The following is a 20,021-nucleotide window of genomic DNA, read 5'->3' as shown; positions in this document are numbered from 1 at the left end:
AGGTCTGATTCGGAATGGGAGGGGGAGTTAATTGCTGAGTCACCGAGAGGTCAGGTTGGCTAATGTGAACTGAAAGGAGGTGCTCCTTTGCACATCTTTTTAGCTGATTGATCAATTATTTTTTAATCGATTAACAGAATAATTTCCTGATTGATAAACATCTGTGCTAAATTCATAAATAGTGGATATGACAAGAGAAAGGTGTAGGAGTTCGGTGTTAATTTGCTGCTATTCGCCTGTCACAGTTCTTCTTATGATAATATGTAATATTTAAACTTAGAATCTCATCCTACATTGCGTATGATGTGATAAATGGCTTTGTGTGTTTTCAGTTTGAAAAGTAATTTCTAGTCAACTGGAAAATTAAAATTGATGATTGGTTATTTCACCTATATTGAAGATCATAAATATTTATTGTACTTGAAAAATCAACCCATGTACTTGTATTGAAGAGTGTGCAGTCACAAAGCTATGAAACATGACCAATACTTTATACAAACTATGCGCTATGCACCAGCTTCTCTCTTTGTCCCATTTGACTGTAGAACCTAGTCCTATTCTTTGGAACTTACTTGCTACATCTATTTGATGTTCTCCCATCTTCTAAATGCAAGTTTCTATGAAAATCTACTTTGTGTTACCATTCTTAATTCCTACCATCAAGCCTTAATGCAATCTCATTCAGTCTATTATGAAGCACCACTCTTTTATGTTAATGTGAAAGTTACCAACTTCTCTACTTAGGCATTCCCTCAGGAACAAGGATGTCTTGCCTCTAGTTTGGTTCAGTGTGGGCATTGAAGTGACTGAAGAGTCCAAGGTGAGACCTGTAGACTTTGCGTGCTATAGTTGTATAAGCAGGTTTTTAATGGGTGGGCGATGGGTAATATGTGGTGGTGTGCTTAATCCATTATTTATACTGAATTTATGCCTGCTCCGAAAGCAGACTTAAGATTCAAGTCAAGTTTATTCGTCACATACACATACGAGACGTGCAATGAAATGAAAAGTGGCAATGCTCGCGGACTTTGTGCAAAAAGACAAACAAACAGCCAAACCAACTACAAACAGAATGTAACAGAATCTGAAATTCTCTCAATGCATCCCAAATTTCTAACATCCATTTTGAGTAATCATGAGTCAGAAATTCACAATTCAATTCATCCAAGTGAGCTTGCATACAAATTGCACCCTTCCCAGCAACATTCCTAGAATTAAAATTCACCGTTGTCCAGGTTTTTAATATTCTTTTCACATCCTGCCTTTGGCAGTTCCTTTGCGTTTCCTAATGCGTTTGCACTTTTTTCTACCTTAAAAGCAAGTGTCCGACGTCCCATGGAGCTTCTGAAAAGTGTCTCAAACACTTCAGCTGTGATGTGATCAGCACCCTTTTAAACGCGATGCATCGTGACAAGTGGTGCATAATAAAGCATCTTTTACTGGCAAGTCAGCAGGCAATCCCGATAGTGGGTTTATATTTCACCCAAACAGTTAATGATTGACCGAAAACTTTGGAACAAGTTTGCACCTTATAAATCTGCACAGTTATACGCGACTTAATTCTGGCCACACTCCAGCTGCGAGCGTTGCACAAGCAGTGGGAGCCGGTGAGCGAGTTACCTCCTCGGCGCAGCGCAGCGCTCGGCACCCAGTCCCTGACCACTCGCCTCAGGACATACAGCTGGCCGAGCCCGCGGCGCCATTTGTTGCTCGTTCACCTGAGCAACGCCACACCTTGAGGGGGAAAGAACACACACCTCGCTCACTCACACCCTCGCCAACCGGCTCGCACACGTCCAGCGACCATGGAGAACGGCTTGACTGAGAACATCTACGAAAACCCCGATGCGGGCACGGACGTCCACTACGAAACCTCGATGCGGGTGTTCGTGGGGGGGGAGGAGGTCGCCGCCGCCGAATACGACGAGGTGGCTCGGTCCCCTTCGCCTAGTCCTTCGTCCCCCACTCCCTCCTCTTCCTCCTCCTCCTCGGCGGCGAGCGGGGAGCGGGATAATCACCACAGCGGCTCGGAGCGGGAGGCTGAGCAAGAGTTGGTGAACATAGAGGAGCGCCGGAGCCGGAGCCGCAGCCCCAGCCCCGACACCCGCAGCCACAGCCCCGACACCCGCAGCCACAGCCCCGACACCCGCAGCCACAGCCACAGCCCCGATAGCCACAGCCCCGACACCCACAGCCCCGACACCCACAGCCCGCACATCAACGGCAGTCCCAGCCCGGGCGACTGCGACCAGCAACTGCAGCAGAATTTCGACATCTCCCTCTATGTCAAGGTAAGCCATGGACTTTCTTTTCCAACCTTGCCCCATCATCCCCTCCCCTCTCCTACTTGTGTTTGCAAAATGCTTTTCGTGCTGCCGAGTACTTTACAGGTAAACGCAACCCCCACCCCTCTCTACTGAAAATGTCGGGGCACTGTGGCGGTTTCCCCACCTGTGATGTTTGACTGCCGTGTGTGCGTTGCGATCCGCCTTTAGCTCCACCCGCCGCTGGGAGCCGCCGTTTCCCCGGATACCAGGGACATACATACACACTGTAGTCAGGACTGGGTTTGTGTACCTTTCTGTGTGATCATTCCGAGCCGAGGTTTTCCTGCACATTGTGAATCCACAATATAGACGTGAAACTCTGCGATATATTGAGAATAAATCAAGGGCAGTTTGTATTGTGACCTTTACCGAATTGAGCCCCGCATTCACCGTGGTAATATTTTAGAACGCTGTATTAGAGTGAAATGAATGAAAAACTAATTTGTAAAAAAAATCGAGTCGTGTTTCATTCGTATCATCGTACACAGCTTGGTATGGTCAGTCAAATTACAAAACACTCTCGTAGTGGTACTAGTTAAATTGTACATAGTTAAATTGATAAATGACTTGGAGCTGGGTCTGAAGAAGGGTTTCGGCCCGAAACGTTGCCTATTTCCTTCGCTCCATAGACGCTGCTGCACCCGCTGGGTTTCTCCAGCATTTTTGTGTACCTTTGATAAATGACTTGCTAGTCGGAGTTTAATAACTTTTTGCCAACCACAATTGTGACTGTTGGTCTGAATTGCTTGGAATAGAACAGTTGTGTTAACCGCGTCAAAAGTTATGCACTTGAGCAATTTTCCATTAATAATCCTTTCGCAGCAGATAAATTGAATTAGTTTAACAATAGAATTGCGTAGTTCTTCACTGCGTGAACCGTACATTAAAATATGCCGCCACGTCGTGAGGCACAGCTTCTAATCATTCATCATATATCCCAGCATTTTGTGTCTTCGCTTTTATGTGTCTTCGCTATAGATCTGATCGAAATTGAATGCTAATCGCCGCTTGTGAATGAATGTGGCCTATTGAAGACAGATTGCCACTTGAAGCTGGCAGCGTCTTTCAAAGATTTGTTGATTGCGAAGTTAGACAAAGCTGGAGTAACTCAGCGGGACAAGTAGCATCTCTGGAGAGAAGGAATGGGTGACGTTTAGGGCCGAGACCCTTCAGATTGGTTAGGGATAAGGGAAACGAGAGATATAGACGGTGATGTGCAGCGAGCGATAAAGAACAATAAATGAAATCTATGCAAAAAAAAGTAACGATGATAAAGGAAACAGGCCATTGTAAGCTGTTTGTAGGGTGAAAATGAGAAGCTAGTGCGACTTGGGTGGGTGAGGGAAAGAGGGTGCCGGGTCTACCTGAAGTGAGAGAATCACAATTCAAACCACTGGGCTGTAAGCTGCCCAAGCGAAATATGAGACGCTGATCCTCCAATTTGCGTTAGCCTCACTCTGACAATGGAGGATACCTAGGACAGAAAGGTATGTGTAGGAATGGGAAGAAGAATTAAAGTGTCCAGCAACCGGGATGTCAGCTTGGTTCTCACGGGCTGAGCGAAGGTGTTCCGCGAAACAGATTGCGAGATCTCTTATCCGCAATCTTTTGTAATCGTTCAAAGATCCGCACTTGTAGCGCATGAGAGTTCAATGAAGTGATTCCAACTTTATTATTGCCTTTATTCGGGATAAATACAACTGTAACTGCAATGCTCGAATTTGGGGTTTTAATAATTTAGCTCCCTTGATGTGATCAGCACTGCACCAGGTGCCGTGGGGAGCAGGGAAGTGCCACATGTGATTAAACTATTATTTTTCTATTTATTTGGGTCGAGCCTGGCAGAAGAATTGCTGTCTTAATGCTCTTTAAGGTATCAAGAAAAATATATATATTTAGGTTAGTTAAAGTGCATTTTTGATCTTCATCTTGTACACAATTTCTCTTATCCTTCATGTAGTCTTTAGGGTTAAATCATGTCATATATCGTTCCAGAAATATACAACTTATTTATGACACATGAGTGCAAAGTCCTTTTAGACTTTTTGGAGTTTGCTTTATGGAACAGATGGGTCCAATAAAATTCTCTCTTGCAATTTCGAAGTACCTGTACTAAAAACAAGCCAAACAACGGGTGTAACTTTGCAATACAGACTTTTAAATAATGTAGTTGAGGAGACAATACAAGTAAACTTGGAAGTTGGATAAGTTTTCAACAGATAATTTCAGCACTGTCAGATTTGTTTACTGAGGTTTTTATTGTGGTTAACACACATCAATTTAAATTGACAATACAGGGTATTGGATTAGCTCATCGGAACAGGCAGCATCTTTGGAGAATATGGATAGGTACATTTTGGGTTGGGACCCTTTCTCAAACTGATCGCTGGGGGGTAGGGGAAGAAAGCTGGGAGAGTAGGGGCAGCACAAAGCCTGATGGGTAACAGGCCAACAAAGGTGAGGATGGTTTCTGGTAATAGGCAGGTGGTTGGACAAAAAACAGAGATGAAAAGAGATGAAAAGACAGAAGGTATGATACAAATGGATTGAAGAGTTAATAAATTGTGAAGTTATTTGATGAAATATAGTGCAATGGGTAATAGTGCGAGTCCAGGTGGGGAATACCAAGAGAAATGATGGTGTGTGTGAGAGTGAGAGGGGGGGGGGGGGGAGGAAGAGAGGAAAGGTTATGTCGTTATCAAAGAAAATGGAAACATTTAATATTCATACTGTAAGTTGCAAGTGGGCTATGAGATGTCATTCTGCCAGTGTGTGTGTGTGACCTTGCTCAATCAATGGAGAAGGCCCAGGGCAGAAAGGTCAGTATGAGACTGGGAAGAAGAGTTAGAATGGATAGCAACCAGGAGATCCTGTAATCCTTGGGAGACTGACCTGGTGTTCTGCAAAACGGACACCAGGTCTGTGCTTGGTCTCGCCAATATACACGAGGCCACATCGGGGACACTGGATATAGTGGATATGGTTAGACGAGGTGCACGTGAACCTCGGTCACACCTGAAAGGGCTGATGGGGTTCCTGAGTTGAGGGAGGAGATATAGGGACAGGTGTTGCACCCTGGATAGAGGTAAAGGTCCTTCTAGGTGAGATGGACTCCAGCAGTCCTTCCAGGTGAGAATGATTCTAACGTATTCTGTTGTTAATTTTTTGATGTACAGTTTCTGTCCTTTAATTTTACTCTTAACCCGTTTGGTTAAAATGTTCCAGCCCGTGTGACTAAGATAAACATTTATTTTGTTATTTATTAACCAGCCAATTGAGAGTGAGTTTAATAATTAAATAATCAAAAAATTTGTGTTTGGAGGAATAGTCTGGCCATAGGCTCTGCTTAGCACGTCGAAAGCACTCCTCCAAAAGGTTGCTAGCTTAGGGCAAGACCAAAACATATGACTATGGTTGGCAGGGGATTGATTGCATCTGTTGCAGGTGTCTTTAACAGACAGGTATATTCTAGATAATCTTGCGTTTATGTAGTGGACTTTGTGAAGGACGTTGCATTGGATTAGGCCATGATGGGCACATATGGAGGAAGAATGGATCAAATCCAAGGCAGAGTCCCATTGCTGGTCTGTTAGTTTCGTATTCAGCTCGCCCTCCCATACAGCTTTTAATGAGGTTTCAATATAACCAACCCTAACAAGTTGTACAAAAAATAGATGCATTTCTTCCGGTTGGGATCTACAGCTAGGATGGAATCGGTCAGGGTTTCAGGGGGACGATTTGGGAAATGGGGGAATGTCTTCTTCACAAAATCCCTAATCTGGAAAAAACGAAAAAGGTGGGAGTTTGAGAGGCTATAGTTGGACAAAAGCTCTGCAAAAGATGAAAAAATGCCATCCTTGTATAGGTTTTTGATACTACTGATGCCATTACTATGCCAGGTTTTGAATGCGGAGTCTGTACTTGAAGGTTTAAAGATGTGATTTTTAAGCAGTGGGGTCAAGATGGAAGGGCCTTGTAAACCAAAGTTTTTCCTAAATTGACTCCATATCTTGAGCGAGAGGGACGCAATTGGGCCTGCCCCCGCAGATGTTATAGAAAGGGGGAGTTGAGAGCATAGGACAGACCGCAACGGGAGATGTGAACTCGCCTTTTCCATGTGTACCCAGGTCAGCAGGTGGTCGCAATCATCATTCATCCAGTACAGGATTTTTTGCAAGTTAGCAGCCCAGTAGTATCGCCTAAAGTCAGGAAGTGCCAAACTGCCGTCACTCTTAGGAGACTGTAGTACCGTCTTTCGAATTCTGGCCGGTTTGCTACCCCATAAAAAATTTAGACATTCTCCTTTCTAATTTATCAAAAAAAGATTTAGTGATAAATATAGGAACATGCTGGAAAAGATACAGGAATTTGGGTAGGACAACCATCTTGACCAGATTTATCCGGGCCTCGAGGGATAATGGTAAAACTGACCAGCGGTCAAAGTCTCTTTCAGCTTTCTCAACCAGAGGCAGGATGTTTGTGCGGAACATATCAGATATAGGTATTGTGATAAAAATGTCGAGGTAGCGAAATCCGTCCGCCCATTTAAATGAGGTTAAAGAGCGAGGGAGCTGCTTAGCCGATGAGTTAATCAGTAATAGCTCACTTTTTTGGTAGTTAAGTTTATAACCAGAGTACGCACCGAATCGTTCTAAAATATTCGTAATCACAGGGAGAGAGCTGACTGGATTTGAGATGTACAGGAGCAGGTCATCTGCATACAATGAGACTTTATGAATTGTGTCAAACTGTGTGATACCATTAAAGCCCTTCTCTGAGCGTAACCAAACCGCCAAGGGCTCTATCGCGACAGCAAACAGAAGTGGTGAAAACTGGCAACCCTGCCTGGTACCTCTCCGAAGGGGGAAGTGGGGCGACAGTGTGTCGTTTGTTTATACTTGTCCCCGGTGGCCTCAGTACAATAGACTGACCCAATGAATGAAACTATTGCCGAGGGCAAACCTGTCCATCACCTCGTATAGGTACTTCCACTCGACCCTGTCGAAAGCTTTCTCGAGGGAGACCACTATCTCCGGGGTCTCACTACTTGGTGAATGAATGATGTTAAGGAAACGCCTAGTATTGTGGGAGGACTGTCGGCCTGGCATAAAGCCTGTTTGATCTAACGAGATAATAAAGGGCATCACTTGTTGAAGACGGAGCGCAAGGACTTTAGAAAGGATTTTGAGGTCCACGTTCAGGAGTGAGATTGGTCTATAGCTACTACAAAGCAGGGGATCTTTCTCCTTTTTAAGAATTAGGGAGATAGTAGCCCACGACAAGGTGGGCGGTAGGCGACGATGTAAAAACGCCTCATTGTACATATCTCTCAGGACTGGTGCGAGGAGAGCAGAGAAAGCTTTGTAATATTCTACAGTGAAGCCTTCGGGGCCGGGCGACTTTCCACTTTGCAGCGATGTGACGGCTGCTTGGACCTCAGCAACAGTTATGGGACCACCCACGTCTCTTGTGGCTTCATCGTCAATTCGAGGAAACGTCATACTACTGAGCATGTCATCTGCAGTGGGAGGACAATCGGAAGCGTATAGCTCAGCGTAAAATTTAGCAAATGCTTCATTAATTCTAAGAGGATCGGTATGAATCTCCCCTAAGCTGGATCTAATGGCTGGAATTAGCTGTGAAGTCGCCTCGGTTCTGGCCTGATGGGCCAAAATCTCCCCAGCTTTATCCTCGGATTCAAAAAAGTGTTGCCTAGGTTTAAGCAGCCGTAGCTTAGCTTTATTAGTAGACGTGAGGTCAAAGTCTGTTTGCAACCTAAGGCGTTCTTTATAAAAATTAGGGTCTGGGTCAGATGCGTATTTATCATCAATGTCCTTTATTTTTCGTAACAGGTCTGCCGTTTGGGACGTCTCGGCTCTTTTCAGGTTGGAGACAAAAGAGATAAGTTGGCCCCTAATATAAGCTTTTGAAGCTTCCCAGTGTATACCTCTTGCTATGTCCGGCGAGTCATTCAGCTCAAGATATAAAATGATTTGAGAGTGCAGGAATTGCTTGTAGTGAGCCTCTGCTAGTAATGAGGAGTTGAACCTCCACTGTTTAAAGGGGTTAGTTTACGAAAGTGAAGATCGAGGGAATGATCTGATATCACGATACTATGATACTCACTGGATTTGATTTTGTAGAGCAGGCTGTTATCTAAGAGGAAGAAGTCTATACGGGTATAGGTACGGTGCACGTGGGAAAAAAATGAAAATAATTTAGTCGTGGGAAATGTAAATCTCCATGGGTCTGTGAGCCCAAGTTGTTTGGTAAAAGCATGCAGTCCTACCTGATTTAGTTAAAGTGGAGGCTTTGTTCGAAGATCTGTCCAGTATAGGGTCTTGGACCAGATTAAAATCTCCACTCACAATGATGTGGTAATTTTCAATGTTTGGGAGAGATGTAAAAAATTTGGTTACAAATGAGCTGTTATCCCAGTTGGGACCGTAAATACTGGCCAATATGACAGGTGTGTCTTGCAGTTTGCCAGAAACCATGACAAAGTGGCCAGCAGGATCTTCCACAGTTTTCTGTGGTTCGAACATAACGTTTTTACGAATCAGGATAGCAGTACCCCTAGCCCTATAATTAAATTTTGAATGAAATAAGTGGCTAATCCAGCCTCTCTTAAGCCGTGTTACATCTCTGTTGCGAAGGTGTGTCTCTTGAATAAAAAATATATCGCCCTTAAGGTATTGCAAGTAGGCCAAGATCTTATCAGTCTTAGTAGGACCCCCCCACTCCCCTCACGTTCCACAAGACAAATCTAAGAGTGTCGTTTGTGTTGGCCATATTTAGCTATATCCAAACGAGTGGGCAGAGCGCTGTAGTAATGCAAATTGAGATGGAAGAGCGCATCGAAGCCAGCTGCCGAGAGTGGGGGTGTGGGTGGTAAAAGGAAAAAATAAATAAATAAATAAATAAAAAAATAAATAAATAAATAAAAAAATAAAATAAAAAAAAAAAAAAAAAAAAAGATACATACATACGTATACACACAACAAACAGTCGTGACACATATCACTTAACCATCTTTCAAACCTGAGATCCCCAATGTCCCAACCGAACCTTGAGTGCCCATTGCACCAAGGTACGTTGTCCTCGCATCCGCATGGAGCAGTCCGATCTTAACTCCCAATATTTCCACATCCCAAAGCAGCAAAGTCGCTCAATATCAGTAAAGTAACATAAAATGAAATAAATATAGTAATGATAACAATGATAATAATAATTTGAAAAATAGAAAATAGAAATAAAGTGAAGTAAACCTAAATGAATAGATAAAGTTAAAATAATAACCTTGGTAGTTGTACTACCAATGACATTGCTAACACTAATGGTAATAATAGTAGTGATGATGAAATAATAATACAACAAGTAGTGATAGTAATAATACAACAAGACAAATTAACAAAATGGTGATACTAAATAAGTAAGCCAACGTATAAATGGAACAGGAATAGCTTCCTTTGGTATAACATAGTATAACTTAAAGTTGGTAAGGTATAAAGAAAGAGTTAGCATTGGAGAAATTAGCAAGTTGCAAACTGGATTCTTGGATTAAGGCACAGGGCAGAAGAACATCAATTAAGTATTGTTAAACAAAAACGCTGTAAGAGCTAATTGGTGTAACGCAGCCTTGACTATAATGAGTTCTTATCAACCCCAGGCAGCATTTATGGAGCGAAGGAAATAGGCAACGTTTTGGGCCAAAACCCTTCTTCAGACTGATGTGAGGGTGGGGGGGTGGGAAGAAGAAAAGAAGAGGTGGAGCCCGTGGGCTGAGGGAGAGCTGAGAAGGGGAGGAGAAAGTAATGACTACCTAAAATTAGTTAAGTCAATGTTCATACCGCTGGGGTACAAACGGCCCAAGCGAAATATGAGGTGCTGCTCATCCAATTTACGGTGGGCCTCACTCTGGCCATGGAGGAGGCCCAGGGACAGAAAGGTCGGATTCAGAATGGGAGGGGGAGTTGAAGTGCTGAGCCACCGGGACATCAGGTTGGTTATTGCGAACCGAGCTGAGATGTTCGGCGAAGCGATCACCGAGCCTACGCTTGGTCTCACCGATGTAGAGCAGCTGATACCTAGAGCAGCGGATGCAATAGATGAGGTTGGAGGAGGTGCAGGTGAACCTCTGCCGCGCACCTGGAAAGACTGCTTGGGTCCTTGAATGGAGTCCAGGGGGGAGATGAAGCAACACGTGTAGCATTTCCTGCAGTTGCAAGGGAAAGTGCCCAGAGAGGGAGTGGTACGGGTGAGAAGAGACAAATTGATTAGGGAGTTACGGAGGGAGCAGTCTTTGCGGAAAGCATACAGGAGAGGAGATGGGAAGATGTGGGGAGTGGTGGGGTCACGTTGGAGGTGGCGAAAATGACGGACGATTATTTGTTGTACCTGACGGCTGGTAGGTTGGAAGGTGAGGACAAGGAGGACTCTGCCCTTGTTACGAGTGGGTGGGGGGGGGGGGGGGGGGGTGGGAGTAGAGTCACGGGGTATAGAAGAAACCCTTGTCAGAGCCTCGTCTAGGATAGAAGCTTTGAGGGGGATAAGGCTTGTCGGCTGAGCCAATTTATTCTTTTGCAACACTTTGATCTTCATTTATTTCACTGTTAAGCAGTGAACCTAACAACGTGAACTCTGTAAATTGCAGGACTTGATCTGTTCATTTGGAATATTCAATTACATTTATTGATCTTCATTAAATCTCTTCTCGGTCTACTCAGCTTTGAAGTAAAGAACTCCAGCTCAGCCATCGTTACTAATATTCTCCAACCTTTGCAACATTGTTGTAAATATTGTTTGCACTTTCTCCAGTGCTTCACTATCCTTATTGCAGTGGGACTAGAACAATGTTTAACACTCCAGTTGCGGTCTAACTTGTCAGATATTGTCTACCTTTTTAACATTACTAACTTATTCTTGCATTTGGTCTTGGCCATTTAAGGCAAATCTTTAATAATACTTTAACTTTGCTTAGCTACCTAACCTGCTGTTTACAGGGAATCACATTCAATTGTACTTCCACCCGTCTTAGCATACAGATATTTTTTTGTATATACCCTTGGTTCTCTTACCATGCTTCACTTAATAAAAAAGTAGTATCATGACCACATTTTGTATTAACTCCATGCAATAACACCTTGTATTTCTATAGCGTGCCTTGTGTACAGAAGCCAGTTTATAGACAATTCCCAGAAACTGTAAGAACATTGCGCTTCCAGCACAAGAATAAAGCAACATAAAATATTGCCCTGAGGCTGAGAACTGAGACTTCTTTCCTTTACTTTTCCCCCTGTATTGGGTGTCAGGATCAAGTGAAGGCCGCACAAGGTGTCTTGCATACTCCGTTGTAACCTAGTGAACATTTTAATATTAGTGGAATGGCATAGTGTTAGTAGTCTGCACTTTTTCATGAAAGGCATTTCCAAAAATATCAATGGAAAAAGTTAGCAATAAACTTAATTCAAATAAATAACCATAAAGCAAGGTTTTCCAACCTAGGGTAAATTTATCCCATGGGGTAAATCTCACCTACCCGGGGGTAAATTTGTTGATTCTGGATTTGTACATATTTTTTCTCATTGACTGACTGTGTTTGGTTCTGGTATACTGGTATCTGTTCATCATTAGTTGTTCATAAATAAGTGAATTAACATTGTTATGTGCTATTACAGTTGCCAGGAGTATTTGGGACGAAAAACATTGAGACCTAAAGTGTGGAAGTACAAGGGAAATGGGCATTGGCAAAAGAGGGATTAGAAGTGTTCAAAAGCTTGAGGTAAAATTTCAAGAGCAATTTGATAGTGTAGAGATTGGGGCTTTGCTACTGAAACCCAGTTAAATGATGATGTAGAGGCGAGTAACTGGCTAAGCATTGAAAGGTTTGGGTGTTTGAGGGGATCTTATAGAAACTTACAAAATTCTTAAGGGGTTGGACAGGCTAGATGCAGGAAGATTGTTCCCGATGTTGGGGAAGTCCAGGACAAGGGGTCACAGCTTAAGGATAAGGGGGAAATCCTTTAAAACCGAGATGAGGAGAACTTTTTTCACACAGAGAGTGGTGAATCTCTGGAACTCTCTGCCACAGAGGGTAGTTGAGGCCAGTTCATTGGCTATATTTAACAGGAGTTAGATGTGGTGGCCAAGGGGATCAGGGGGTATGGAGAGAAGGCAGGTACGGGATACTGAGTTGATGATCAGCCATGATCATATTGAATAGCGGTGCAGGCTCGAAGGGCCGAATGGCCTACTCCTGCACCTATTTTCTATGTTTCTATGTCTATGTTTCTAAGATGTAATTTTTATGTTCTTTACGTGGGAAATGGGTATTGTAGGTCAGCATGAACAGGAGTGATGGGTGAATAGGACTTGCAACAAGATACATTTGTGCAGCTGTTTTGGTGAATTGAAGTTTAAGGATAGACATAAGCATGATTGTACATGATGAGATAAAAAGGAATCGGCACATGAGTGGGGAGAGTAGGAGATGATTGCTGTTGGAAGCACATTGCAAATTGAAGATGGTGAACTGGCTACATTAGATTAGGGAAGGTGTTTCTTGTGGGAATGGCTGGTGAGATGGAGGTAAAATCTCAAATTCAATTTTCCAAATATTTAGTTATGATAACATTTATGACTCATCTAAGATTGAAGAATGTAGAAGCTGAATGGCCACAAGGTAGAACGGGCTTTTATTAGCAAAAGTGGTAGCCGATCCCACCATCAAAATTGCAAGGGTAGAATATAAGTGGATGGACTTCTGGACTATGTTTGTGGCAGGAGAATAAGCAGAAGGGATTAATTTTCAACATTTTTCTGGGGTGAATAGATGATGTGATCATTGAAGAATCTACCTAAAATTTGTTACTTGAGATTAGGAGGGTAAAATGTGTATTCTATTATGGACAAGCAAAGTACCATTCCAAGGTATTTGGGAAGCCGATTTGAAACACCTGATTCATAAACAAAGCCACTGTGTTGTTATTGTGTTCCATGCTCTTGTGGATAAAACTCAATGCCTATTCTCCATGATCAGGATGAAAAGTTCACAGTGCAAGACTTGAAATCTTAAAACCGAAAAAAAAGTATCTTTGTGACCTGCTCAGTGTAGCAGGAATCCATAACTTATTCAGTTACTTCATCTCCCTTTTTAATTTGCAACCACCAGAGTTGCTCTCTCACACAATTTGCCACCGAAAGCACAATAAACCATGAAGGGTCAAAATGGGGAATTTAAGACCAATGCAATAAAGATAGCATGTGTGGTATATTGTCCTTTGCTTCAGAAACGTATCTATGTGAACTTTGCATTTTATTGTTCTGCTGCATTATAACCATAAATCAGTTGCACTTGGGCTGTGCTGATTATTTTGCACATTGTACTTTTGAGTGAAGCTGCCTGCAAAATAAACCTGTGTATAAAACAAAGTGCTGGAGGAACTCAATGGGCCAGGTAGCATCTATGGAGGAAATGGACAGACAAAGTTTCAGGTCGGGACCCCTCAGACTAATTGGAGAAGGGGGGGGGGGGGAGAAGAGAGATGAGAATGGGACAAAGCATGGCACGTGATGGGTGGACAAATTGGGGAGGGAATTGTTTGTTACTTGTTACACCCATCTGCCAAAGGTTGGAGGTTAAAAAGAGACAAAAGGATAGGGAGAGAAGAGGATGGGTGGAATGTAAAGCTGGATTGAGGGATGGTTGGAAGAGATGGGTGAAGATGGGAGTTAAGTGAAGGAAAAGGAGAAGGGTTATTGAGGTGGTGGGAGATGGTGGACACTGGTGTGGTGGTGGTGGTGGGGGGGGGGGGGGGGGGGGGGGGTGGGGTGAATGGGATAGTGAGGGGGTATTACTTGAAATTGAAGAATTTAATATCTGTACCCGTGGATTGTAAACTACCCAAACAGAATAAGAGGTGCTATTCCAATAGATAATGGTATGAACTCAACAGTAAAAACATTAAATTCTCCAATCGCATGCCAGGCTTTGCCCTGCTCCCACACTCCATACAGTCAGATAAACATGAATTTTAAGTCTGTATCTGTGGTGCTGATGAGCACCTGCCTGGTTTCAGTTCAAAGTTCTCCTTGGTTTTATTGCCAATAAATCAACTGTTTACCCTGCATTGTTGCCATTGCACAGCTGAAGTAGCACATTTATTGTGAGCAAAACATGAGGGAACGCCCATCCTAATGCTCTTTCAGGAACTGCTGAAGGTCTTGGGCTTCTAAGATGAGTGGAATTATTTAAATATCACAATCCTTCTGGCATGATTTGCAAAAGCCTCATGATGGCCATATCAATGTGTCACATGGTATATCTCCCTCAACAGTAAAAATGCTCCTAGCAAGTTCCTCCACACAGTGCTGGAAGAACTCAGCAGGTCATGCAGCATCTGTGGAGGGAAATGACAAACAACAATTTTAAGCAGCTCATTGTCACCATGTGGTAACCTATTTCACACAAGTGGTGGGTGTATGGAACAAGCTGCCAGAAGAGGTCATTAAGAAAGGTACTATCGCAATGTTTGAGGAACATTTGGATAGGAAAATGGATAGGATAGGGATGTGGGCCAAATGCAGGCAGGTTTGACTAGTGTAGATGGGACATGTTGGTCGGTGTGAACGGGTCCCCCCCCCGCACAGACCCGTCCCCCGCAGTCCCGTCCCGCCCCATCCCGCACAGTCCATCTCGTTCAGTCCCGTCCAGCACAGTTCCGTCCCGTCCGGTCCCACCTCGCCCTGCCCCATCCCGCCCTGCACAGTGCCGTCCCGCCCCGCCCCCTCCCGCACGTTGGGCCAAAGGGACTGTTTCCTATGCTGTATTACTTTTGAGTCTATCTTCAATTTTGTAAAAGTTGGAAGCAATTCTTGATAAACATCTGATCTCAGACATGTAGAATTGTTGGTTTGTGAAACTTATCTTGTACTTTTGCCCCAACTCCCTTCAAATTGGCAGTCCTCTCATCAAAAACCATCTCTAAATTATTAACCTGTCTCGATTACCACATTTGAATCTTTGAAAGCTGCATCAGCTTCTAAATTCAGGACCATCTTTCTCAGAAGTTTGAATTCTTTGGAAAAAGTCCCTATTCCAGGCACAGTATTAAAACAACTTGTCTGAAATTCACTTATTGTGTACAGCACGGCGATGCCTTCTTAACCTCCCAGTAGCCTTTTTAACTTTCCTTCCTCTGAGACACACCACTACTTATTGGATTGCATTCTTAACTGTTTAATCTTGGTCAAAGTCCTCTGTAATGCTTTATTTTCCAAGTTGTTGCTTTTGAAATGTTACAACATTAAATGTTTTAACACTGTGGCTGGAATAGGAGAAGTGTTTGGCAAGTCTACACTTTGTCCCGCCAATGTAAAGGAGGCCCCATTGGGAGCCCTGGATGCAGCAGGTGATGAAATTAGAGGAGGTGCACATGAACCCCTGTCTCGACTGGAGGTACTACTGGATGGATGTGAGGGAAGTGGTATAGGAAGCAGGAAAAGGTGTTGCATCTACTGTTGTTGTGGGGGAAAGTATCTGGGGAGGGGTGGGGTGGGTTGGGTGTGAGGGGATGAGTGAACCAAAGATTTGCAAGGATAGTAGAAAGGGGTGAAGATGTGACTGGTGGTGGGATCATGTTGGAAGTGGTGGAATTGTCGGAGAATGGTGTGTAGGATGCAGAGCATATCCGTGAGCCTATCTAATAAGTTCCTCTACATTAGCAGCACTGTTGCAGCACAGCTTGCTGCTTTTTCAGAAGGATGTGGTCTGGTCAGTAGATGAGGTACAGGATGTTCCTTATGGATGATACAACATCTGAGCAGAGACTAGTTAAATAGATCACTGCTGCCTCCTTTTATTGGGCAATGTTTTTTGTAAGCTGAGGTGCAATCTTTATAAACAATCAAAGTTGGCTTCAAATATTGTATGAAACATTAACAGAAAAGATATGCAAACTCTATTGTTCAGTGCTCTGATAATGGTTCATCGTTGAGAACAATTCTCCCTGCTCCTGTCTGCACAGCTACACAGGCTGAAAGACAAAATGGAGCAAGTTGTAGGTTTCAACTGTTTCTTTAAAGGAATAAAACATGCCAAAGCATCCAACTGTAAGGATGCTACTATGACAACTGATGTTGGTGGGTAGTGAAAGAGCCGGTGTCTCATGGATTTTCTTTTAATGTTTTGAGGTAGGTAGGCTTTGAAAAGTTATGTAGTATTTTGAAGTAAATATAAAACATACCAGAGTACAATGAATGTTTGATGATTGTTGTTAACCAAGGACAGCTGCTTCATTCACAGTTTCTCTTGGGAATATACCACTTTCAGTTATTTGTGTGTGTTTTTTCAATGCTTCCAAGAAAAAAATTATATAATTCGACCTCTTTATTGTCAACTTGGAAAGAAAGAAATCAAACTGTTTTGTACTGCTTACTGTAATTCTGACTGAAACTGATCCTAGCTCATTCCTGGCTTTGTATGATCATGTCCGACCACTTGTTATTTAACACCAACACCATGTTGTTCATATAATATCTTAACAAAAGCGCAACCCCAAGGCATTTCATACTGGCATGAGGAAGTCAAATGTACTGATAATAAGAGAGGATAACAAGGCTTAGTCAAGAAAGTCATGATTTAAAAGAAGGGCTTTTGGAGACCAAGCAGAGAGTTTAAGGAATAAGTGATATTGAGGTGAAAGAAAATATGCGACAAATGAATGGATACAGTTAGCTGATTATTTGGAATGGATTAAAAGTGACGCATGTTAGATATGGTAAATAATGAAATTACAAAGAGATTTGAAGAGGATAATTATGTTAAATGTTAAAATTTAGAGGACTGGGAGTCTTTGGGACAGGTGTAATATTGAGTGGAAATTTGCACAATAAAAGAATGGGGTTCAAGAGATATGGAAAAGTTAAAGGATGAGAGATCAGTCGGGAAGTCACTGGAGTTAATAAGACCCCATCAGGACTCTCCTGATCATTTGGAGAAAAGTGCATTGTATTAAACTAACAGGAAAGCCTTTATCAGATTCTTACATAGAAGATTAGCATTATGAAATGAGAAAATTCGGATTTTTACCTTCAAACTTGTTCAGCAGAAGATATAAATGTCAAATCTTTTTACTTCAAAATTCACTAAAAAATTTAAATTTCAATAAACAGTTTTTGGTTGAACAATATTTAATATTGAAAATGGAACACAGTACAATTATTTTGATGCCCTGAAGGCTGGTTTGCCAGCCAAATCATTTAAAACTTGTGTACGATCCAATCATCATTCTTGTCCTTGTGTGCTTATTTTGTGTCTTGGCCTACTGGGCCATCAATGAATAAAGAGTGAAAATTGGCCTTGGGTTCTTGATTCTACTCTGTCATTTAAAAGATCTTATCTGATCTAATTTCCCTCCATTTTATCTATCTGCATTTCATCCTCTTGTTTATCAAATATTTATCAATCATAGCCTTAATCACTGCTTCCATTGTCTTTTGGGAAAGAAAATTCAGGAATTTTGCCCTTTAGGAGAGGGAGAAAAAAAAATCTTGCTTCATTTATGTCTTAAATGGGTACTTTTGAATAGTAGCCCCAGTTCTAAATCCTCGAAGAGGAAACATTTTCTCTCCATGCATCAGGATTTTGTTTCAGTCAAGTTGTTCTCTCAACTCCAGTGAATTAAAAACCTAGGCTGTCCAACCTGCTGTAACACCAGCCCCTATTCTAGGTATTTGGTAGTACAGGTATGCATGAATATGATTAATACATTCAACCCTCTCCCACCAAATTTCTTTAAAATCTCCTCTCTTCAAACTAGTTCTTTTGGGCAGTGTTTTCCAATTTTGTGGCACCAATTGGCCCAATATTTTTTTTTTTTAAACATTTATCTACCAACTTGTCAATCTTTTAGGCAGTCTTATATAGGCAATCTTTAGGCAGCTGAAGTACAAAGTGGGATCCAGTGAGGTAGCACCTTACCTGTGAGAAGGTAGTTGACAGTAGTGATAAGAACAGGCTAGTGATAAGAGTTAAGAGGTACAAGAGAAATTGTGAGAGGTGATGGTTAAAATACTAGAAAAAGTGATGTTATGCCTTCTTGGCGAGCCTGATGGGGGCAAGTTGGTATTGGGTATGATAAGTTGGTCCTCGCGCTTTTTATAATAAATGAATTAAATTGCAGTACTTTTTTAGACTCTGACATTCAAGCAATTTAAACAATATTATTAATATATTGCATGGCTAGTTAATGCTGACTTTTGTTTAAATCCTTAAATCAAAACAGAAGCAAAGTCATAAGTGCCCCAATTTTGAGTTCCTATTAAGAGCCTTTTAGTTTAACCAAAAGCGCTATCCACAAGGTAACTAGCAGGTGTGCATTTCTGTTCTTGTCTAGAAAATGGAAAAAAGGCATTTGGTCATAAGTAACTTAAAACAAAAGGAGGAAAAGTCAAGAGATTAGTGGAAGTTTAAAAAGAGACAAAAGTTAGAAAGCAAGAAAATAAGTATAAAGAAGAATTCTCTATCCAGCAATACAGAGCAAAAAAATTGCGATCTTCACGAAGTGTTGCATTGAGTTTGGGTAATATTTTCCCTCACCGTGCATTGAAGGTATTCCTTTGTGAAAAGTGTTCTCTGGTTTGCTGTGAGTGATGTCAGTGAAAATGCTTGTATTCTATTCAAAGAGTAAATAACAATATAGTATCTCAAAAGATTTAAATACTGAATTGATTCTTGTTTCAAGGCAAAAATAAAATATAATTTATTTTCATTGTGTATACATCGTACAATTGGCAATCATGTAAGCATTTCTAGTGTGTCAGGGAGTCTTAATACTAAACTACACAAGCAAAGCTGCAGCATATTTTATACATGCTCAGTCTTCAATGCAGCAAAATCATAGTTGAATGAAACTTGCCTTAAGTATATTAAAATGTTGTCTACAGATTTGTCATAAAACAAACCATACTGAATATTCAGTGTTTTCTAGAACATGTCCTTTTATATTTTTTTAAAAAAGTGTTTGTCTTCAGTCATTAATGTTTGTGAGAAGTCACTTTTAGCTTCCTGCCAAGAGCAAAAATAACTACAAAATCAAATTAAATGCAAATACATCTATTGTTGGAGTAGATTCAGTTCTAATTCATTCAACATCAAAGAAAACAGATCTGAGACCATGATATGAGTATAATGAAATGAGAAAACAGTGTGAGAATAATGGTCATATGCACACAATTGGGGAAACTCTTGTCACCACTGGAAGGACACCAGGAAAAAGCAATAGGAAACAGCCAAGACTCTCATTGCCCGAACAGTGCAGGATATATGAATGACTAGCCCCGTATTCAACATTGGCTATGTCTCTCCATTTAGATGATGCTGAAATATCCTTATTTAACAGCAGCTATGTGAAATTTCTTTATCCTAAGAGCTTACGTAAATTAAAATAAGAAAATGATACTATCTTTTAAAGTTCATTGCTTGTTTTAAATAATTTGCTAGAGTTGTATTACATAATATAACTTAAAAGCATAATTAAGGGAAAACATGAGGAAAATCATTTATTGATCTCGAACTGCATGAAATATTACTAAAAATGGACATTAAAAGTAATGCGTTGAGATTGCCACGAGTATAACAGGAATAAACACTTTGATATAGTCCTTTTAAAATTCTTATTAACTTTACCACCTGTA

General features: G+C 41.7%; 1 protein-coding gene across 1 annotated transcript in view; it reads left to right on the top strand.

The window, feature by feature from the left end:
* Positions 1-1,424: 1,424 nt before the first annotated feature.
* Positions 1,425-20,021, top strand: part of LOC129697221 (chloride intracellular channel protein 5-like) — a 120,361-nt gene continuing 101,764 nt past the window's right edge. Inside the window, exon 1 of the mRNA XM_055635559.1 lies at positions 1,425-2,291. Within this exon, the coding sequence (XP_055491534.1) occupies positions 1,806-2,291 (486 nt within the window). The 5' untranslated portion in view covers positions 1,425-1,805. The remainder of the gene's footprint in view (positions 2,292-20,021) is intronic.

Source organism: Leucoraja erinacea, chromosome 5 (genome assembly GCF_028641065.1).
Source record: "Leucoraja erinacea ecotype New England chromosome 5, Leri_hhj_1, whole genome shotgun sequence".
In the NCBI taxonomy this organism is placed as follows: domain Eukaryota; kingdom Metazoa; phylum Chordata; class Chondrichthyes; order Rajiformes; family Rajidae; genus Leucoraja; species Leucoraja erinaceus.
The sequence above is the reverse complement of the archived record's forward strand: the minus strand, read 5'-3'. Positions and strand labels throughout refer to the sequence as shown.